This window comes from Phyllobates terribilis, unplaced genomic scaffold (assembly GCF_046119375.1).
Source record: "Phyllobates terribilis strain yellow unplaced genomic scaffold, ASM4611937v1 Scaffold_1__5_contigs__length_1240528914, whole genome shotgun sequence".
Taxonomy (NCBI): Eukaryota; Metazoa; Chordata; class Amphibia; order Anura; family Dendrobatidae; genus Phyllobates; species Phyllobates terribilis.
The window spans coordinates 270,104,884-270,127,074 of NW_027362761.1; the positions used below are offsets into that span (position 1 = coordinate 270,104,884).

The window sequence follows — 22,191 nt, forward strand, 5'->3', positions numbered from 1 at the left end:
GACCAAAAGTGTCACTGTACCTCAATTCTCCCCCCATGATCTTGCATTTAGTATGGAGAGATGACCAGTAACACACTAGGCAGGACAAGTATTGAGGCAGCCACGCAATGCCCAGGCAGTATTGAGCAAGGGTCCTGTGGATCAAAATACCACCAAGACTCCTTGGGTACTGTATGATTGCCTTTGCAACTGTTCCAACCAGTGACTTACTGCCACCTCTCGGTTCCGAATTTAAGATAGGACAGGAAAGACAAGTGACACATTATCATACCGCTTATCTGGCTGACAGCTATCTCCACTGACCTAGATACTGCCATAGATAAAGGGGAACATGGAACTGTCAGCAGCATCTTATCCAAAGGAGTAACAAAGGATTAGATGAGGCACAATTAATTCAGGCTAAGCATCGTTTCCCAAAACAGCAGACGTTAGGGTGCATTTGTGCTTCCCCTGTACTCATTAGATTGAAAATGAATCCAGCTAACATCATTGACAATTACTGTATCTAATGTGCACTGTCACTTATTAAAAATAAACAGAATAATCCAAATTCTTCTGGGTTAATGATAAAGACATTCATGGAAAGTTTGTCAAACGGATTACTGGCCGATTTATCATTTAAAAAAAAATACCTGAGCAATAAATGGTGTAACTAATGCCCCGACACGAGCCATCCCGCTGCATGTTCCTAGACCTAGTGCTCGAGTAGCGGTTGGATAAACCTGGAAAGGTAAAAGTAACAAATGTAAAGAAAAATACACCAAGATCCTGAGAAATTCATTCACTCAAACAATGGGCATTTGTAAATAGTTAAAAGTGGAAATAACAGGAACATTTCTTTACTTGTGACAAACTAGACATCACGGTGGACATATGGACATGTTCTTTATCCCATGATTTGTTTATTCATCTATTCATATGAGACAGAAGTGGCTCTAGGGCCCCGCTGTTTCTTGTATTGTACAATATATGGCATTTGGGGGCCCTGGTACAGATCTTGCATTGAGATGTAGATCTTCAATATATGACTCTGCATTTGTTCATCTAGGTAACATTTTTAGCAGTGCAAAGTCATCTTCATGTCCCGGCCATGGACCTACCTCTGGTGTGTAAACATAGGCAGCTTGGAATCCACCTGAAATAAAGGCTCTTCCAATAAAGAGTAAAACGGTGAGGACATTCCTGGAAAGAAACAAAATAGCAAATTCATTAACCCAAGCAAGAGATACAGTGATACTCTGAAGTTACTTGTAAATTAGGATAGATTTATACAGTGAAGGAAATAATTATTTGATCCCCTGCTGTTTTTGTAAGTTTGCCCACTGACAAAGACATGAACAGTCTATAATTTTAAGGGTAGGTTAATTTTAACATTGAGAGATAGAATATCCCAAAAAAAATAAGAAAATCACATTTATAAATTAGATAAATTTATTTGCATTTTGCAGATCTTGGCCATTAAATGACCACTGATTGGGTCACATTTAAGTTGGTGGCTGTTTAATAGTCTGTTTAGACAAGCTGACTTCCATGCACACAGAGCAATCGTTAGTACTAGAGATGAGCGGATCTGTCAAAATTTTAATTTGGCAAATCAAGCAGATTTTACAGTAAAATTCAATTCGCTGTGAAGATATTCTCTGCAAATTAAATGATCCTTATTATGTTAAGGGTTTTTTCCAGACCCCAGAGCATTATAAATGTTGGATGTAAAAAAAATATAATTAATACTCACTGCTCACCTGTGCCGCTTCTCCCACCGCCTATACTCCAGTTCTCAGCACCTCTTCTTTTCCCATTCTCCCTTCGCGAGCATTCTCTATGGAATCTTCACTCCAGGCCGCAGCTTCCATCTGGACTAGGCTGTGCTGTCACTCGTGTGTCAATATAAATGTGCCGCAACATCACAGTGCAATCTGACTGCAATCTGTTTGCTTGGCCCTGAAATGGTTTTGCAAAATGGTGACCGCAGCTGCCACCATTTTGCTAAATTGGCATGGAGCAAAGTGCAAAAAAATCTGTATTCTGGAGAATGTGGAATTTTGTAAAAATTCTAGAATTCAATTCCACTCAAATTCACTCGCTCATCTCTAGTTGAAACAATCATTCTGTGCACAAAGAATACATTGTTCCAGATGATGTGTTGCCATGAACGATCATTTTTAAAGAAAATCTGTCAACAGGATTAAGCAAAGTAAAGTAACGATATGGCCATAATAGTGTTGTTATACTGATTACATTGATACCTTTGGTGAAGGAATACAATCTGTGGTTCTTGTTTAATCAGCATTTGAAGTTTTCTTCTAATGATATTTCAGTGCACAGAGACTGTGGGTAGGGTCTTCTCCTGCTCCGTCCCCTCCACCTGCCTACTGTATTTCAATGACAGTTCAATGAATTTTCAGTGACCTGCCTCCTGTTTGAAAATTTCACACCATCGCCGTCATTGGCGTGGGCAGGACGTGAGCAGTTTGATTTCATGGCTGGTATTCTGCTCTTCAATAGAGTAGTGCCGGTGGCGGCGCATGTGCAGACAGAGGTCTAGGCTCGATGATGGCTTCATTGTGCCGAGATGTCACTCTGCACAGCACCATTTTATTGATATGTTATCAAAATTAGAAAGTTTATTACATCAAGAAATACAAAATTACACAGTCAACAGAGAACGAAGCAGAACGTGAAACGCGCGTTGGGGTACGAGGCAGTGTGGTTCCTTATAAGATGGCACATGGTCTGTATGTTCACCATTGATTTATCAAGCTGTGGTGGTGACAGCAACTTCTTTTTGTTGGACTAACTTGAGTGATCTCTGGGTGGCCTTTGTATTTTATAACTGATGATCTCCGGACCCATTGAGATAATGATCATGACATAGATCTAAATTACGTGTGATACATACTTTAGTCTTTGATATCCATTTCAGAATCATGCACTGTAACCATATTTACTGTTATAATTGGTTATTATTATAAAGCTGTACATGTATGAAATTTACAATATATGTTATTCATGTATCTCTATCTTTAGAATATATGAACCCTAATTTTGTATCTTGTTCAATTTTGATAATATAATCATGGTGCCAAATAATACTTTCATCTAGAACCACACTGCCATAGTCTTTTTAATGGGCCTTTTTTTAGGGGCAATTTTTATAAAAGGGTATTGTCTGTTGACTGTGAAATTTTGTATTTCTTGATGTAATAAACTTTCTAATTTTGATAACATATGAATTATTACTTTTTGATTTATTATAATGAGGTATGAGCCTTAATGTATTCAATATTGGGTATCCTCATTATTTTTTCGAATAGAATATTATATTAGAAATAAGTCTAATTATCCGTTTATGCGTATTTATACCATTTTATTGATGATGGCGGCAGTGTGAAATTTCAAACAGGAGGAAAGTCACTGAAAAATCAATGACTTGTCTTTGAAATACAGGCCAGTGGAGGGGCCGGGACAGGAGAAGACCCTAGCCACAGTTTCTCCATTAGAAAACTTCAATGCTGATTAAACAAGGATAATAAAGCGGATTTCTTCACCAAAGGTATAGATGTAATCTGTATAACAGAGCCATTACAGCCATGTCTTTACTTTACATTACTAAATTGTGCTGACAGGTTCTCTTTAAGCTAGCTTGAAAGTCATTTCACTTGATGGGCAAAACTGTTTAGAAGGGCAATGAGTGTTCCTCATTTTCAGCCAGTGTACTTTTTTCATTTCCAGTGTACTTTTGTCATTTACTATTTAAAAAATATTTCCATACCTTCCAACACAAAGGAAAAGAAGAAGGGCACATAATGAGAAAACAAAAAAGCAAATGGCCATGGTCTTTTTCCGTCCAAGTCGATCAATGATCCATAATGTCACCAACACACCTTGTACAATAAAAAAGATAAAAGAACATCAGATGACTCATAACTACAGTTACCGTAACTTTGTTAACCCCTTACAGACATCCGACATACATGTATGGCGGAAGTTGGTAGCGGGTGTATCAGGGTGAGCTCGCCACAGCTCGCCCCACACTTGGCAGGTAATGGCTGTGTGTTACAGCTAGGACCTGCCTCCAACAATTGCGGGTGGCACAAAGCACCACCCACATGCCTGTTAAATGCCGCTGACAAACTCTGACAGCAGCATTAACAACGTGCTGGCAGTGGGGTGCGTCATTCAGTGCGACCATTGGAGCGCCTGTGACGTGATCGCGGGTCGTCGATTGGTTGCTATGATATGTACCACATATATATACCACATATGTGGTATCACCGCATTCAGAAAAGTCCAATCTATCAAAACATAAAAATAATTAACCCGATCAATAAACACAGGAAATAGGAAAAATTCAAGAATACCAAAATTAGCTTTTTTTTGTCGTTGCAATACCACGAAAAATGCTGTAACAAGTTGTCAAAATGTTGTATCTATCCTAAAATGGCATCAATAAAAACGTCGTCTGACCACGCAAAAAATAAGCCATCGCACAGCTCCATCAACCAAAAAATGAAAACATTATGAGTCTTGGAAATGGCGACACAACCCCAAATTGGGTTTTCAAACTTCTCAATTATTTTTCACCACTTTAATAATAAAAAAACTTGGCATGTTTGGTATAGTCATAATCATACTGATGAGCAGAATTATAATGCGAGATCATTTTTACCACAAAGTGTAAGCAGTAAAAACAATTCACAAAAAACAATGTCAGCATTTTTTTCACAATTTCACCGAACATGGAATTTTTTTTTACAGTTTTCCAGTACACTATGTTGTAAAATAATGGTGTCATTCAAAGTACAACTCATAGCGCAAAAAACAAGCCCTCATGTGTCTATGTGGACAGAAAACTAAAAAAAAAAAAAGTTATGGCTCTAAAAAGAAGGGGAGGAAAAAACGAAAACGCAAAAACAGAAATTGGAAGGGGTTAATATGAAGAATAATAGGCTAAGTGCAGCTCCAGGCCTGGCTCTGGGGCTGCCTTTTTTGGGGCAATCACTCTAACCATATCCAGTCTAGAGCAACTCCCTAACCATTAACTAGTGGACAAGATACCAGAGCCCAACCGAAAGCTAAAGACGAGCTTTATTATGTCAATTTGTTTATATTTACCCATTATTCTTGGGCATAAAGACATAATAGAATGGGTTGCCCCCTCTATACACCAGATTTCTGTATGAGTAGGTCCTGATCTGGCTGACTCAAGCCACCCTAAAATTACATGGAAAGCCATTAATCATGACAGCAGTGTATACTATATTTCCTTTGCATTTTCTTATGGAGAAATGCATGGCTAGCTGCCCCAGCAAATCAGCTGTGTGCCATGGGTGGCGTGAGCATCTGAAAAGGATGCCTTTTAAATGAGGTTGTCTATGATGAGAAAAAAGTGTATGTTTTCTCAGTGATAGCATATGTAATTGATTTTAATATTAGGTGTACAGTATATTGCTAGGCTTTGAGTTCGTCATAGCAGATGAGATGTCGTCGGTCCTAAAAATGTAGGATGCTGTTACAGTGGCCACAGTCTGTGTCTACCAGGTGACATCTGATGTGACTGTTCTAGCACCAACCTGGAAATTCAGATAGTGTGGTCCATAATAGATCAGTGTAGTCTTCCACACTTAGAAATTCACAGGAGAGACTGCATTTCGGCTTGACTGCCTTCCTCTGACTGGAAACTTGGAAGAAAAATAGAAAAAGACATGAAATATTCACTACCCAAAAACCAGATCAATATAACTGCATGATAAAATCAGATTTCACCAGTTACAGTTATGAATTAATTATAATATTACAATTACTAACTGTATTTATAGACTAAAGAGATTTTTAATTGGTGGAAATTGATTGCCCACACCTAGAAATGATCATTATCATTTATTAAATTGGAATATATTAACAGTTGACCTGATACTGAATAAAATTGTTCATGGTATCTACAAAAACTGCTTTGCTGTCATGGTCATAACAGATTTGGTAGTAAACGATCAAGGGGAGGTCAATGTGGTGGAGCTGGCTGGCAAAGGGTGGTCGGAAAGCCGCGTGACAACCAGGAGATCCAGAACAAGGACAGAAACATCATGCAGGTGGGATGGTCAGAATTAGGTTCAAGGTCAAAACCAGGAGATCCAAAACAGCAGAAATCTCATGCAGGAGGGATGGTCAGAATTAGGACCAAGGTAAAATCAATAGAGAAATACAAGCAGGATAAATGGTGACAGCAAGTGTGGACCAGGTCTAGCAAGCTATAACTGTCAATAGGGAACAGGCATTCAGGGTCTTAAACAGCCTTTAGGCCATGTGCCCACATAGCGTTTTTGTAGTGTTTTTGCGGTGTTTTTAAGGCTGCGAAAACGCCGCGAAAACGCTTGTAAAACAGTCTGCCATGCAAAGCAATGTGAATTCGGATGTGCTGTGCACATGATGTGCTAATTTGCACGCCGAATTCGCATTGCGTTGCAAAACGCAGCATGACCATTTCTACCGCGATTACGCTGCAAATTCGCGGCCATTGAGGAACATTGAAACGCAGCAAACCCTAAAGTATATGTGGATTGGCTGCGTTTCAATTATATTCAATGGCCGCGAATTTGCGGCGTAATCGCGGTGCGTGTGGTACCCAGGATGAAGAGGAGACTACAACTCCTCTTCATCCCGGCTACCACGCGGTGAAAAAAAGAAATAAAAAGTTAAAAATAAACAAAATTTGTATATTCACCTCTCCGGCGGTCCCCGGTCTGCTCCCGCCCACGTCCTCTCTCCTTGGTGTCCTGCGGTGTACTGTCAGGACCTGCGGTGACGTCATTTAGTCACCTGATAGTCACGCGACCACTGACGTCGGCGGTCAGGTGATGGTCGCGTGACCATCAGCTGACTAAATGACGTCACCGTAGGTCCTGACAGTACACTGCGGGACGCCGAAGAGAGAGGACGCGGCCAGGAGCAGACTGGAGGAGACCGGAGAGGTGAGTATACAGTTTTTTTTTTCTTTTTAACGTTTTAATTCTCTTTTTTTTTACTATAGATGCAGCATTTAAAGCATCTAAGTTGGTCACACAATATAAATCCATGCCGGTTGCATGGATTTAAGCTAAGTGCACACGATGCGTATTTGAAGCGGAAATTTCCGCTTCATTTCCACATGTCCTTTTTCCTGGAAAACGCATGCGGAATTTGGCATGCGTTTTTCGCGCGTAATTTGCACGTTTTGCACATGCGGAATTGCCTTGCGTTTTCTACTGCATTGTAGATGGCAATTCCGCATGCGTAAACGCACAAAGAATTGACATGCTGCGGAATTTTCCGCACAACAAAACGCTGCGGAAAATTCCGCATCGTGGGCATTACAATTGCGGAATGCCATAGGGAACCATGGCAGAAGGCTAACATGCGTAATTCATGCGTTTACGCTGCGGAATTTTCCGCACAAAATACGCATGAAATACGCATCGTGTGCACATAGCCTTATATTGTGTGACCAACTTGTCAAGCACTTTTCCAAGTGATGCTCAAAATCGCTTGGAAAACTGCTTGAAAAAACGCATGCGAAAACGCATGTAAAAACGCTGAAAAAACGCTTCTCTCTGGCAGAAAAAACGCATGTAAATCTGCATGCGTTTTTTTCTGCCAGAGAGAGGCAAAAACGCTCTGCATCAAATCTGCTACGTGGGCACATAGCCTTAGCCTTGCCCAGGGTGAACAGCAGGAATTAAGATAAAAGTTAACCCTTAAGCTACTGGTCAAGATGGTATCAGAAGTCCCAGAATCACAAAGAACCACCACGTTTTTACTCCATGTCAACAGCAACAGAGACAGGGCATGGCCCGGCAATGGAAGCACAAACATAGGGGTAGGGCACCGATAGGGATGTCACATAATCTATGGATAATTAGTGGTGTATGAGTTGCACCAATGGTCCTTTACAGATATGATAACAGGTGTCAAGTTTTTGTTTCTAGATCTGGTGGAAATTATAGTATGTCTATCATAAATGACAGCCATCCATATAAGACAACTCAATAACTGAAATTCTGTGCCATTAACTGTAAAAGCTACTACTTACTGCTGCATACATCTCCAGCTTGGAAAAGCTCTGTTGTTAATAGAACCAGCCCATAGTATGAAAAGGCATTAGAAAACCTGTAAGATGAAAGGAGATCTATTTCACTGTTCTACATATTTTCAAAAGTTGTCAGGTTCAGTTATGAAATGAGACATTTCTTAATAATTTTGACCTTCTGAATTCAAATCTGACAATGAAAATGTTTTTTGGTTCTTGTTTCCATGATATCAAAGAGTTTTCCTGTTACTGCTATATATAACTGATGCATAAACGTTTCAGTACTTTGAAACATTATTATTTTTGCAAATATAAAGATGTACAATATTTTGTTATGCCGGTTTTCTGATATTTATTTAGAGGAAACTTAGCAATAATGCAAAGAACAAAAACATGTCTCAACACTATTGCAAATTATAAAAAGTTACAGATATTGCACTACAAAATTTGGTCCTTATTCAGTGACAACTCATTTTTGCTTGTCTCTTGTACTCCTGCATCGGATCATCTCTTACAATTGTCCAACAGTAATCTGCAAGCAGTGATGGATTCCATTTTCCTTGATAACTTTTCTCCATAGCCGCTATATATTGGTGAAATCTTTCACCATGCTCATTGCTCTCTGTTCTGCAGTTTGGTGGAAAAAAGTCTAGATGCGAATGTAAGAAATTAATCTTTAATGACATGTTACAGCCAAGATCCTTATATGTTTTGAGGAGATTTTCCACCAACTCTTCATAGTTATCTGCTCTTGAGTTTCCCAAAAAATGAGTTACCACTAATGTGAATGCTACCCATGCAGTTTTTTCCTAGCCCTGCAACAAACGGAGAAACTCCTCATCTTGAAAAAGCTTACAAATCTGAGGTCCAATGAAGACTCCTTCCTTTATCTTGCTTCACTCAACCTTGGAAATTTATCAATGAGATACTTGAATGCTTTTGCATCCATTGCCTTTACAAAGTTCTTCATTAGGCCCAACTTGATATGCAATGGTCATAACAAAATGTTATGTGGGTCAACAAGTGCTGGATGCAGGGAGTAAAAATCTCCCTGGCTGAAGTGAATGTCGGAGAGGTCAGTCTCTTTTATTGTAGTGATATTCTCTTGCACGACTATCCCACTCACAAAGAAAGCAGCAGTACTTTGTGTATCCACTCTGGAGACCAAGTAAGAGGGCAACCACCTTTAAGTCACCACAGAGGGGCCACAAATGTTGGTCATCGTTCAGGCACCTCAGCAGCTGTTTCATGTTGTTAGAGATTTCTTTCATGTGGACTGCATGACCAACTGAAATTGAAGGTAGCACATTGGCATTATGCAGCAAGATGGCTTTTAGGATTGTTTTGGGCAAATCGATGTAGAGCCTACATTCCTCTGGATTATGAGTTATCTTCAGTGCTTCCATTAAACTGTTGATGTATGTGCTGACCACAAATACAAGTGTAGTGTTGGGGACCAGAGCAAAGCGCCGGGGGAACGGGAGCAAGGTGAGCATGTGTTGTTGTTTTTTTTTTTTTTTAATACGTGTATAGGATGTGTGCCTATATATATATGGGCTATGTGAGGGATCATACTGTATATACAGTTATATGAAAAAGTTTGGGCACCCCTATTAATCTTAAGCTTAATGTTTTCTTAAAATTGGTGTTTTTGCAACTGCTATTTCAGTTTGATATATGTAATAACTGTTGGACACAGTAATGTTTCTGCCTTGAAATGAGGTTTATTGTACTAACAGAAAATGTGCAATCTGCATTCAAACAAAATTTGACAGGTGCATAAGTATGGGCACCCTTATCATTTTCTTGTTTTAAATACTCCTACCTACTTTTTACTGACTTACTAAAGCACTTTTTTTGGTTTTGTAACCTCATTGAGCTTTGAACTTCATAGCCAGGTGTATGCAATCATGAGAAAAGCTACTTAAAGTGGCCACTTGCAAGTTGTTCTCCTGTTTGAATCTCCTCTGAAGAGTGGCATCATGGGCTCCTCAAAACAACTGTCAAATGATCTGAAAACAAAGATTATTCAACATAGTTGTTCAGGGGAAGGATACAAAAAGCTGTCTCAGAGATTTAACCTGTCAGTTTCCACTGTGAGGAACATAGTAAGGAAATGGAAGAACACAGGGACAGTTCTTGTTAAGGCCAGAAGTGGCAGGCCAAGAAAAACATCAGAAAGGCAGAGAAGAAGAATGGTGAGATCAGTCAAGGACAATCCTCAGACCACCTCCAGAGAGCTGCAGCATCAACTTGCTGCAGATGGTGTCACTGTGCATCGGTCAACTATACAACGCACTTTGCACAAGGAGAAGCTGTATGGGAGAGTGATGCGAAAGAAGCCGTTTCTGCAAGCACGCCACAAACAGAGTCGGCTGAGGTATGCAAAAGCACATTTGGAGAAGCCAATTTCTTTTTGGAAGAAGGTCCTGTGGACTGATGAAACCAAGATTGAGTTGTTTGGTCATACAAAAAGGCGTTATGCATGGCGGCAAAAAACCACAGCATTCCAAGAAAAACACTTGCTACCCACAGTAAAATTTGGTGGAGGTTCCATCATGCTTTGGGGCTGTGTGGCCAATGCTGGCACCGGGAATCTTGTTAAAGTTGAGGGACTCAGTATCAGCAGATTCTTGACAATAATGTTCAAGAATCAGTGATAAAGTTGAAGTTACGCAGGGGATGGATCTTTCAGCAAGACAATGATCCAAAACACCGCTCCAAATCTACTCAGGCATTCATGCAGAGGAACAATTACAATGTTCTGGAATGGCCATCCCAGTCCCCAGACCTGAATATCATTGAACATCTGTGGGATAATTTGAAGAGGGCTGTCCATGCTCGGCGACCATCAAACTTAACTGAACTGGAATTGTTTTGTAAAGAGGAATGGTCAAAAATACCTTCATCCAGGATCCAGGAACTCATTAAAAGCTACAGGAAGCGACTAGAGGCTGTTATTTTTGCAAAAGGAGGATCTACTAAATATTAATGTCACTTTTCTGGTGAGGTGCCCATACTTATGCACCTGTCAAATTTTGTTTGAATGCAGATTGCACATTTTCTGTTAGTACAATAAACCTCATTTCAAGGCAGAAACATTACTGTGTCCAACAGTTATTACATATATCAAACTGAAATAGCAGTTGCAAAAACACCAATTTTTATAAAACATTAAGCTTAAGATTAATAGGGGTGCCCAAACTTTTTCATATAACTGTAGGTTGCTATGTGGGGGCTCATCTTCCATATAGGCAGTTATGTAGGGGCTCATACTGTATATAGGGGCTATGTGAGGGCTTGTACTGTATAAAGGAGCTTATGTGAGGGCTCATACTGTATATAGGGGGCTCACGGTATATAGGAGGCTATATGGGGGTGCATTTACAGGAGCCGATTTTAGCCATTAAAAGAGTGCATATGATGTCAGCAAAGGTCCTTCTACACTTCTAACATGTGAAACTGCACTGATAATGCAGCACTGGCATTATAAGTGCGGTTTCTGGCTTGCAAAGGCTGAAGGACATTTTGGGAATGGAAACCCTGGACAAGTACCCAGTTTGCAACCTCCCTCTACCCAATGACAACCCATATAAGATAAGATATAAATTCTGGATCATCTTTTTTTTAAAACTCTTCTTTTTGTTGTGCAATGATCTGTGCCAGAAATGTATGCAGGACCAGAAAGTCACATGATCTTGAAGCCAGATGGCAGAGCACCAAGGCTTGAAAGAGGACAGTGTGAGCTCATGTGTAAATGTATGGAGTTCGGTCTGAGGTTTGCACTTAATTGGGTGGTTTGGTGTATGAATTTATTTAGGGGTCTTGTATGTATCTGTAGTTATGGGGTCTGGTCCTGGGTCTGTTTCTTTAAGTAGACTTATATAGTCCTGTAGTTTTTTTTAACTGGAATTGGCTGAGAGATGGAGTACGGTAATTATATTAAACTATAATTTGCTTATGCAGCGGGCTCACACTGGATCTGTGCCAAAGCTAGTAGCGGGATGATGTTGCAAGTGTGGTGAGCTGAAATGTTCTTATTTTTTTCAATTTCTATTTAATCTAGGTATCTATTAATTAATCTAAGGTCTGAGTTTAATTATCGGTCTGGTCTCGGGTCTGAACAAAGTTAGGAGTGTGGACTAAGGTCTCATTGTAGTTAGTGGTCTGGTTTGGGGTAGGAATTGATTTAGAGGTCTGGTATGGTGTAGAAGCGAGTGTCCAAAGAAATCTCTGACTTTTGGTCTTCCAGTCACATTTACTAATAATCACTAGTGGCATTTAAATAATCAAATTTATACTTAAGAAGGACCTTTCTCCAGTTTGAGCATGTCAAACTGGCCACATCATGTAATAATGGCTGAAAAGCTAAGTAAAATGTAGTTTATATTTTTAATTTGTCCTCTCCATTGCGGAGATATTAGCTCATAAAGTTTAGGTTATAATTTATGTTATAGTCCAACTGATTGTTACCAGAGATTTGTCTCTAGTGGGTGACGTGTACTTCTTCTCCTTGACCATTCATAAGTAGTTAGCATCAAGCAAGGGGTAAAAAAACACATGCCTTCCTCTCCTCACTGAACCCAAGCCGCTACTACTGACTGTTCCAGATCTCATCTCACAGCAGTTCGTGTTTGGAGAGGGTCAGAGTTGACAGAAATGTGAGATGAGTTCAGAAAGGCTTAGTAATGATACATAACTCAGCTCTGCTGCATCTCTACACAGCAGCTGCAGAGATTAGTCAGAAGAAGACAGTGTGTTCTTTTCTCCCCTGCATGATGCTGCCTGCTTTTGATTGGTCAACCTCATGCAGGGAAAGAAGTACACGCCCCCAGAGACAAATCTCTGGTAACACCTACTTGAACTATGACATAAATTATAAACTAAACTTTACAAACTAATATCTCCCCAACAAAGAGGATAAATTGAAAAATGAAAACTAGGTTTTTCTCAGTTCTGCAGCCACTGTTCCATGATGTGGCCAAGTAACATGCACAAACTGGTTAAAGGTCCTCTTTAAGGTGCATTTACACTGCATGATTATCATGAGCCTGAATTTCTAGGAAAGCTCGTTTCACGACATTCATGCAGTATAAACAGACTGCAGTTCACCCAACGAACAACAGACTTGTTCGTCAGGGTAAATTAATCTTTTGGTTTGCACAAAAGATCATCGTTCTCGGCAGCGCATCGTCCTGTGTACACAGGACCTGCAATGTTCTCAACAATGGCAGCCTATGCAAACTGAACGATCTTCTACTGGCTATTTCTGCTCTGTGTAAACAGGCTATTAAACAACCGTTGATTATCAAACAAGTAGCTGGTGCAATTGGTGTTGAATTGAATATTATATTTTGGTAATATTATTATAACATATATTTGTTAGAGATCACCAACCAATTATTTCAGACGGGTAACATAATCACTTACCATATAAACCACAGCAACAGCGTTGTGCATCTGAACTGAGGTGAAAAAAGGTCCCGAATTTTACCACGATCCTCCTATAAATGTGAAAGGGTTTATGTTTATGATAATCAATGTCTGTTCAAAAGCCTCAAATATGATTCATTCAGAAAAGCATCTTTTACAAATGTGTGCTGTCCTTTTACAAAATGGACAGCATACAGACCAATGCACACAGACCAATGCACACATAGACCAATCGTCTGCAAATTAAAAATCGCAGCCTGCACTACTCTGATCCATTTTTTGGATGAGATTTTTCCAATAAACGAATACATTGCAATTATTAACATAGAAAACGGTATTCCATCTTGTAACATTTTTTAATTGTTGAGTTTTAAGAACGGACGCCGTAGGGATGTCAAAAACAGACATACAGATGACATACATAACACAATGTGGGTGACGATGCAAATAAAAAATTGTCTGTTTTTTTCTGAATAAAAAATTTACAATTTTACATCTGCTGTTCTGAACCTGGTCCTTAAGGGGTTTCTTATCTAATAAAGAAATGACTCATCGCTAGGATATGCTATCACTTTATGATCAATGGAAGTCTGCTGGGTCCAAAAGTACATTGCTAGGTCAGAGCTTCTCAATATTCTTCTACTAGTGCCTCACCAGCCAAAACTTAGTAATGTCTGGACCCCACCATTGGTCATAGTCCATAATCTTAAAATTTGTCTCCTTAATGTAGAATTCCCACATTTGAGTTTCACATTCTGTGTATGGACTGCAATGTCGACATCGACCGCGGATCTCTTGACCAAAACTAGTAGCCTCAAAGTCATGTATGAAGCTGTTAGTTTGAGTCAGGAGACCTGTAGCAGATCCGAGCCAGGCGGGTCATAAATTGACTATGAAACGCAGACATGTAAATTTAGCCTTACTCAGTGATACATTAAAATGGTTATCCAACCTTTGAATAAAAGACTCAGAACTCGGGTCTACCATTAAAAGACAGTGAGTCGTTGATAAGGGTTTAAGATGATAACCACAGAAAATCCACAGCAGCCTATGATTAATTCTGTCAAAATTGCCTCCCTGTTGCGCCTCATCAACAACTTAAGGGACCAAGGGTGTAACTTTAGTTGGTGTAGGGGATGCAGTTGTAGCACCCCGAGGGCTCGGCTGCTACAGGGGTATTGCACCTCGAACCAGAGGTGTGGTATTCCACTCCCGGGTAAGGATGGAGTGTGGACTAGAACTCAGTTAGCTGCATGCACCACACACACCCCATTTCCGAGGAACAGACCGACGGTACTCCCACTAGAAAGATGTGCAGGTACGACAGCTTCTGTTCCTGGCTGGAGTGGGGAGGGGGGGGAGGAATATCCCAGTGGTGTAGGGGCAGATGGGTGTGGGTTTCTGGGCATAGGAAGGAGCCCATTGGTTGCTAGTCACCTGGGCTCGGGTGTCAGAGGGAGTATAAAAGGTGGGCACCATCTTAGGAGTGAGTTCAGTCAGACAGAAGAAGAGTGAGAAGAGGAGTGACAGGGAGCAGCAGCCCTGTCTGGGTGCTGCCCCTGGAGGGAGCAAGAGTGAAGAAGAAAGGAACAAGAAGCAAGGAAAGAATGAAACATAAGGAAAGGCCCAGAGACATGAAGCAAGAAGGAACCCGAACACGCTAGGAGTCAGCGGGTGAAGGGTTGGCAGATCAGGGTACCGGATCCCAAACTGGTGGAGGCCACTTATCCTCAGCCAGGAACCGGAGGTCGTGGCCACGTCTTGGTGCGACCACTCACTACACCCACCACAAAGGCACGCCACATAGGGTCAGGGAGACCGGAGAAAGGTTTCGCCACCAGAAGGCCCGAAGAAGCTGGACATGGGTGGGTCCCTAGTGGGGACGGCCAGAGAAAGGAACGGGGAAAGGAGTTCAAGGTCACACTCTGGAACTGCCTGGGGGTTGGTCGAGCCCCGTACCTGGTGGACGCAGCATGGCTCGGGTCGTCATCACCTGCAGGACTGACGTTAATAACAACTGTGAGTAAAGCATTGAAAACTGCAATCAGTCTCTGTGTTCCATCGCACCACCAGCACCATAGGTACCGGGACGCTCTTACTATCACTCCCTTCACCCGAACCAGCTGCCCTGAGGCTATACCTCTCCCGTTGGGGGTTATACCACCATAGCTGCACATATATACCATCGGCCTCAGCGGACTGTTTTGCAGTGGCGGCCTTGCGACCGCAAATCAACGGGTGGCGTAGTCGGACACTAATACCATCATACCAATAACTGCCACTTAGTTTGACCACCCTGGGCGCGGACCGGGTCACCGCCACACGAAGACTACTACCCCCATCGGATCCGGCTCCGGGTATCCCCCGCGCGCACGCGCGCCGCACTACAGCACTGGCCCAGGGGGTGAGTCAACTTTGGCGTGGTCGGCAGGATTACGTGCCCGCAACCACCGGGTACTGCGTGCCTGAAAAAAGAGACTTTTATACTTACCTGTGGTGAAGTTTTCCGCCGTCCGAAGTCGTTTCCCGCCATCTGGAGCCGATTCCCGCCATCCGACGCCATCTTCTGCCTTCTTCCCGCCATCCGTGGAGCTTTCCCGCCATTGGACGCCATCTTGAGGACGCCGCGCGGGAAGAAGAGGGGCGTGGACTCCGAAAGCCCGCGAGAATTGAAGCCCCGCCTCACGTCCGGACGTTGCGTCAGGTCCTGGAGGGAGCCCAGCGACGCCGACGTCACAGGAGCGCGACGGAAGGTCCTCAACCCTGACGATCCACTGCGGAGCCGCGGCCTACGGAAGAGGATCATCGCAAGGTAGGCCATGGTCCACTAGGGGGGAGGAGGATGTCGGATACGGAGGAGAGCTTCACTGCCGCAGCCACCATCCAGCACCGCGTCCATCCTGAGAGGCAGCAGAAGCGGATCGGAGGCCGAGGACGACGCCGCGGGGGAGGCCGCAACGACAAGTAAGGGGGACGCCGTTACTCCGGGCCCTGAGGCCGCGGACCTGCCCCTACCTCCCGCCGCGGAACCCGAAGCTCTGGGTGCCGCGCCACCCGCCGTGCCTCCATCACCAGCAGTCAGCCCTCCAGCAGCAAGCTCTGCAGCGGAGCCTCGCCCTGGACCGTGCTCCCCAACATCGGGCACGATCAGAAAGTCACCGGCCAGGTTAAAAGGCCGAGTGCCCGCGGGCGCTGCACCCCAGCCGGGGCCCGCCAGGACCCCCCATACAGCTCACGGTCCCCGAGTCACCGGGACTGTTGTTAAGTTTCACATGGCATGTGGCTGGGGCATCATCTAAGACCCGAAGACCATGAGCCAGGTGTTTGTAAACAGAAGCGATGTAGAGTCCCACCTACCGGAGGGGCACAGTGGACGGGACCTGGTGCCTGGAGATACCGTCACCTATACCAGGCATAAGGGAGTGAAGGGATGGTACGCCCTTCATGTCCACCGGGTCCAGGAGGAGGAGGAGTTATCGTACCAGGAGGAGAAGAAAGAGGGCCCGGACGGGTCTGAACCTGAGGAAGAGAAAGGAGCGTGTGGAGGACACCGTAAATCGTAAACGGTAAAAGAGGAGATGTAAATAGTTACCCGATCGGGTATAAGGACTGTTGTGGGACTTTCCACAAAGAGTGTGGTCCCCGTTGGGACAGAAAGAGAACTGTTGCCTGTTTTGCCCTAATCCCTAACCTGACCGAGGACTGAGAGCGGTCATCCTTTCCCTCTACCTGGCTGAGGACTGAGAGCGGCCGACCCTGTACTTAGTTGCGCTTCCTAAAGCGCCCCCTATTGGTTTTGTAAGAACCCTTCCCAACCTCAAGATACAGTGACTGTTGCACTTTATCAGGTCGTGAGTTGCACAGCGGCCAGATCCCAAGAAGTCAAGAATGTTGAAAATGTTTTATATGAAAAATGTCTAAATGTGAAAGTTTTATAATGCTGCTAAAAGTAACGATGCTGAAGTTTTGTATATCGTGTTTTCTACAAAAGAGTTCCCGTGGCATTAGCAAAAGCGTTGATATCAGTAACGTTAAGAGAAAGAAGAAAAGAGTACCTCCCATAAAGGGATGAGTTTTTGGTTAACGTCTTATATATGAGTGCACTTTAAAATTTTTGTAAGTTAGTAATTGTTTTGCTCTGTTTCAGCCCGAGGACGTGCTGTGGTTTACCAGGGGGGAATGTAGCACCCCGAGGGCTCGGCTGCTACAGGGGTATTGCACCTCGAACCAGAGGTGTGGTATTCCACTCCCGGGTAAGGATGGAGTGTGGACTAGAACTCAGTTAGCTGCATGCACCACACACACCCCATTTCCGAGGAACAGACCGACGGTACTCCCACTAGAAAGATGTGCAGGTACGACAGCTTCTGTTCCTGGCTGGAGTGGGGAGGGGGGGGAGGAATATCCCAGTGGTGTAGGGGCAGATGGGAGTGGGTTTCTGGGCATAGGAAGGAGCCCATTGGTTGCTAGTCACCTGGGCTCGGGTGTCAGAGGGAGTATAAAAGGTGGGCACCATCTTAGGAGTGAGTTCAGTCAGACAGAAGAAGAGTGAGAAGAGGAGTGACAGGGAGCAGCAGCCCTGTCTGGGTGCTGCCCCTGGTGGGAGCAAGAGTGAAGAAGAAAGGAACAAGAAGCAAGGAAAGAATGAAACATAAGGAAAGGCCCAGAGACATGAAGCAAGAAGGAACCCGAACACGCTAGGAGTCAGCGGGTGAAGGGTTGGCAGATCAGGGTACCGGATCCCAAACTGGTGGAGGCCACTTATCCTCAGCCAGGAACCGGAGGTCGTGGCCACGTCTTGGTGCGACCACTCACTACACCCACCACGAAGGCACGCCACATAGGGTCAGGGAGACCGGAGAAAGGTTTCGCCACCAGAAGGCCCGAGGAAGCTGGACATGGGTGGGTCCCTAGTGGGGACGGCCAGAGAAAGGAACGGGGAAAGGAGTTCAAGGTCACACTCTGGAACTGCCTGGGGGTTGGTCGAGCCCCGTACCTGGTGGACGCAGCATGGCTCGGGTCGTCATCACCTGCAGGACTGACGTTAATAACAACTGTGAGTAAAGCATTGAAAACTGCAATCAGTCTCTGTGTTCCATCGCACCACCAGCACCATAGGTACCGGGACGCTCTTACTATCACTCCCTTCACCCGCACCAGCTGCCCTGAGGCTATACCTCTCCCGTTGGGGGTTATACCACCATAGCTGCACATATATACCATCGGCCTCAGCGGACTGTTTTGCAGTGGCGGCCTTGCGACCGCAAATCAACGGGTGGCGTAGTCGGACACTAATACCATCATACCAATAACTGCCACTTAGTTTGACCACCCTGGGCGCGGACCGGGTCACCGCCACACGAAGACTACTACCCCCATCGGATCCGGATCCGGGTATCCCCCGCGCGCACACGCGCCGCACTACAGCACTGGCCCAGGGGGTGAGTCACAGTCACATATGAGCCATGGAGCATAGGGGGCCCAAATGTCCCTTTAGCCCATATATTATTCTAAATACTTGTGCTTGTTGGGGGGCCCTGTTGAAGATTTTACATTGGGACCCATGAGCTTAAAGTTACGCCATTGAGAGGGACACCTCACCAATGAGGCCTGTCAAACTTGATGAAAAATGTATTAGTTATCAGTTTTTCCTGAATTTTCAATAATCAATATTTAAAAAAAAACTGTGTCATTAGTTGTCAACTGCAATCAGTTTTACTACAGTTTTTAATAATTTTGAATACCAATAAAGCTGATGATGGAGGATTAAAAAGTGCATGTAGATTTTTATGTCTTCTTTTACTGGCTTCAATGTAAAAAGTGGTTATCTTTTGTTGGGGAGGCAATAAGACACAGCATATTTTACTATAATGGATTTAAACACAGCACGGTTTACTATCAGCTGTGCACCAACCAATACAGTATGATTAAAAAAGGAGACGATATGCAGACTCACCTGTCTGGATAAGATAAGTTTCCCTAAAGGCATTGGAGCACCATTCTCTGTAGCTATACGCTTTAAGGTAGCGAGAGCTTTCTCCTGATTTCCAGACAGGACATCATATCTAGCGCTCTCCGGTAGCCACTATAAGATAACATGTATTGACCAAGTTGAGTAACATAAATTAACATATATAGTACTTGTCGGAATAATGATGACTCTCTTTTACAAAATGGAGAACATTTAATAAAGAGATCTGTTCCTTAAAATTTCCTTAATTTATCCCGTGGTGTTAAATTGTACACTCACAGTCATCACTTTGGAATGAGCAGTTACAAATTCTTGATAATATCTAATTTAGTGCATATTTGCTAAATACTTACAAAACACAAAATTGCAAACACTATCAGTGGCACTGCAGAAAAGATCAGGAGCCAACGCCATCCTAAGGTGGGCATCACAAAGATAGCCAGCAGAACTTCAAATACTGTGCCCACTGCCCAGAATATCTAGGAATAAAAAAACATTGTTATTTTATACAACAGTTTACTTTAAATAGTAAAAATATGCTGCATTTGACACTGTGGATCACCAGCTCCACCTCACTATGCTCTGCTCCATTGGCCTCAAGGACATCATTTTCTCTTGATTCTCCGCCTATCACTCTGACCGTTCCTTCATTGTATCTTTTGCTGGTTCTTCCTCTCCTCTTTCCCTTACTAACGGAGACCCTCACGGTTCAGTCCTAGGCCCACTCCTCTTCTCTCTATATACTGCCCCTATTGGACAAACCATTAGCAGATTTGGTTTCCAGTACCATCTATATGCTGGTAACATCCAATGATACACATCTTCTTCTCCTGACATCACCACCACCTTAATACAAAATAGCAGAGATTGTCTGTCAGCTATCTCTAACATCATGTCCTCCCTCTATCTGAAAGTGAATCTCCCCAAAACTGAACTTCTCATGTTTCCTCTCTCTACTAACCTACCTATACCCGATATTGCAATTGCTTTAGGTGGTTCAACCATAACTTCCAAGCAGCACGCTAGCTGTCTTGAGGTCATATTTGACACAGAGCTTTCCTTTATTCACTATAACCAATTACTCGCTCATGCCACCTTTGAAACTGCAAAAACTCTTACTGTTGCTTCTTTATTCTTGTCTGGCCTACTGCAACCCTCTACTAATCAGTCTTCCTCTTACCAAAACTTCTCCTCTCCAATCCGTCCTGATTGCGGCAGCCAGGGTCGTATTTCTGTAAATCTTGTCAACATTCAACACTTCTCAGGTTGTCTTAAAGGACCACTCTGGTGTTTTGTTTGTTTTTTTATTGTCCCCTCTGTTAGCAATTACTAGTGTGTGTGTAGTGAGAATATCAAAATACTTACCTGTCTTACTTGTCTTCTGATATTTCCAGGGCCGCTCTGGCCTCTCCTCCATCGTGTGACCGCATTTGTGACCTGAAGGTCAACACACCAATTTTTGTGTGTATCTGACATCACTTTCTCAATGTACAACGTAAGTTCTTAAGACTCAAAATAAGACGCTCTAGCTTCATAGTCTGAGTCATACAGATTTACAATTGAGAAAGTGACCGCCGGTTCACACAGAAGGCGCCGTGAGAGTCGGTTGGTCACAAATGCTGTCACATGATCTAGAAGAGGAGCAGAGCAGCACTGCAAGTGGCAGAAGACAGCAACCGGTAAGTATTTTAATGTACTCACTATAGACGCATTACATAACTGATTGCTTACGTGGGACATTAAAAAAAAGAGTGTTGTGATACTTTGATTTCAAAGAACGCCGTATAAAAATGTAAATAAAAACACATTCTCACCTCTATCAAAAGTATACACTTTGCTCTTGCTTTCATAGGAAGAAACTCTGCATACAGTGTCACTCTGGGCAATAAATGGAAAAAGGAGAGGTGTAGATTTAGAGTTTATTCATACTAAGAGGTCAAATCATGTATGACATATATTCCTGGGGGACAAACACTAAAGGTTGAAAACCAAGGATGTGTACTGTTTGAGCCTAATTCCACTTAATTTGCATCATAAACAGTTATTAGCTACGTAGGAAATGTCATTAAAAATGAAAAAAAATGAGATGCAATAAAATAATAAAAATGTTTTATTTAGAAAATACAGAATAAACTAAATACAAAACCCACAATGAAGACCTTGATAGGGTATTATTCAAAAGCAGATCAATAGCACACTTACGACTGAGGGACACCTCCAATTCCAAAACCAACTAGTCCTCTAAGCACAATAATCCAGCTGTAGACAGGCGCAAATGCACTGAGGATCCCATAATACAATGTCCAAAATACACTGATCTTCAAGCCCTGGAAAGAAATGGCGCCAGCAGTTGTCAAAAAAGGAAAATCCCAATAGAATTTGATCAAAACATTAACTATTTACCAAATGACCTGACTGTATGACTTACGGTTTTCCTACCATACTGATCTGAGAGATTTCCCCAAAGGGATGAGCTGGACATCATCCCAATAAACACGACCTGTTAAGAAAGCAGAACACAAACATCAGCAATCTCTGTGTCGCAGTGTCCTTTAAATCCCTGAAGGTGGCATCTTTCAAACGCAGGTCTGGAAGTAAGATGATGGCTTTTAGTTGCTTATTTGCTAATCTATAAAGAAGGGAAAATTGAAAACAATGAAAGTTTGAGATCAATTATACAGATTAGAATTTTAATGTAATTTTGCATTTTATGCTATCATAAAGT

At 42.8% G+C, this 22,191-nt stretch overlaps 1 protein-coding gene across 1 annotated transcript in view; it reads right to left on the reverse strand.

Annotated features, from left to right (window-relative positions):
* Positions 1 to 22,191, reverse strand: part of SVOP (SV2 related protein) — a 54,535-nt gene that overhangs the window by 2,296 nt on the left and 30,048 nt on the right. Inside the window, exons 5-15 of the mRNA XM_073672482.1 lie at positions 21,895 to 21,966; positions 21,669 to 21,793; positions 21,281 to 21,344; positions 19,820 to 19,945; positions 19,452 to 19,580; positions 13,493 to 13,566; positions 8,066 to 8,142; positions 5,574 to 5,681; positions 3,773 to 3,884; positions 1,101 to 1,182; positions 633 to 722 (exon numbers count right to left, since the gene is read on the reverse strand). Coding sequence (XP_073528583.1) covers positions 633 to 722; positions 1,101 to 1,182; positions 3,773 to 3,884; positions 5,574 to 5,681; positions 8,066 to 8,142; positions 13,493 to 13,566; positions 19,452 to 19,580; positions 19,820 to 19,945; positions 21,281 to 21,344; positions 21,669 to 21,793; positions 21,895 to 21,966 — 1,059 coding nt within the window. The remainder of the gene's footprint in view (positions 1 to 632; positions 723 to 1,100; positions 1,183 to 3,772; positions 3,885 to 5,573; positions 5,682 to 8,065; positions 8,143 to 13,492; positions 13,567 to 19,451; positions 19,581 to 19,819; positions 19,946 to 21,280; positions 21,345 to 21,668; positions 21,794 to 21,894; positions 21,967 to 22,191) is intronic.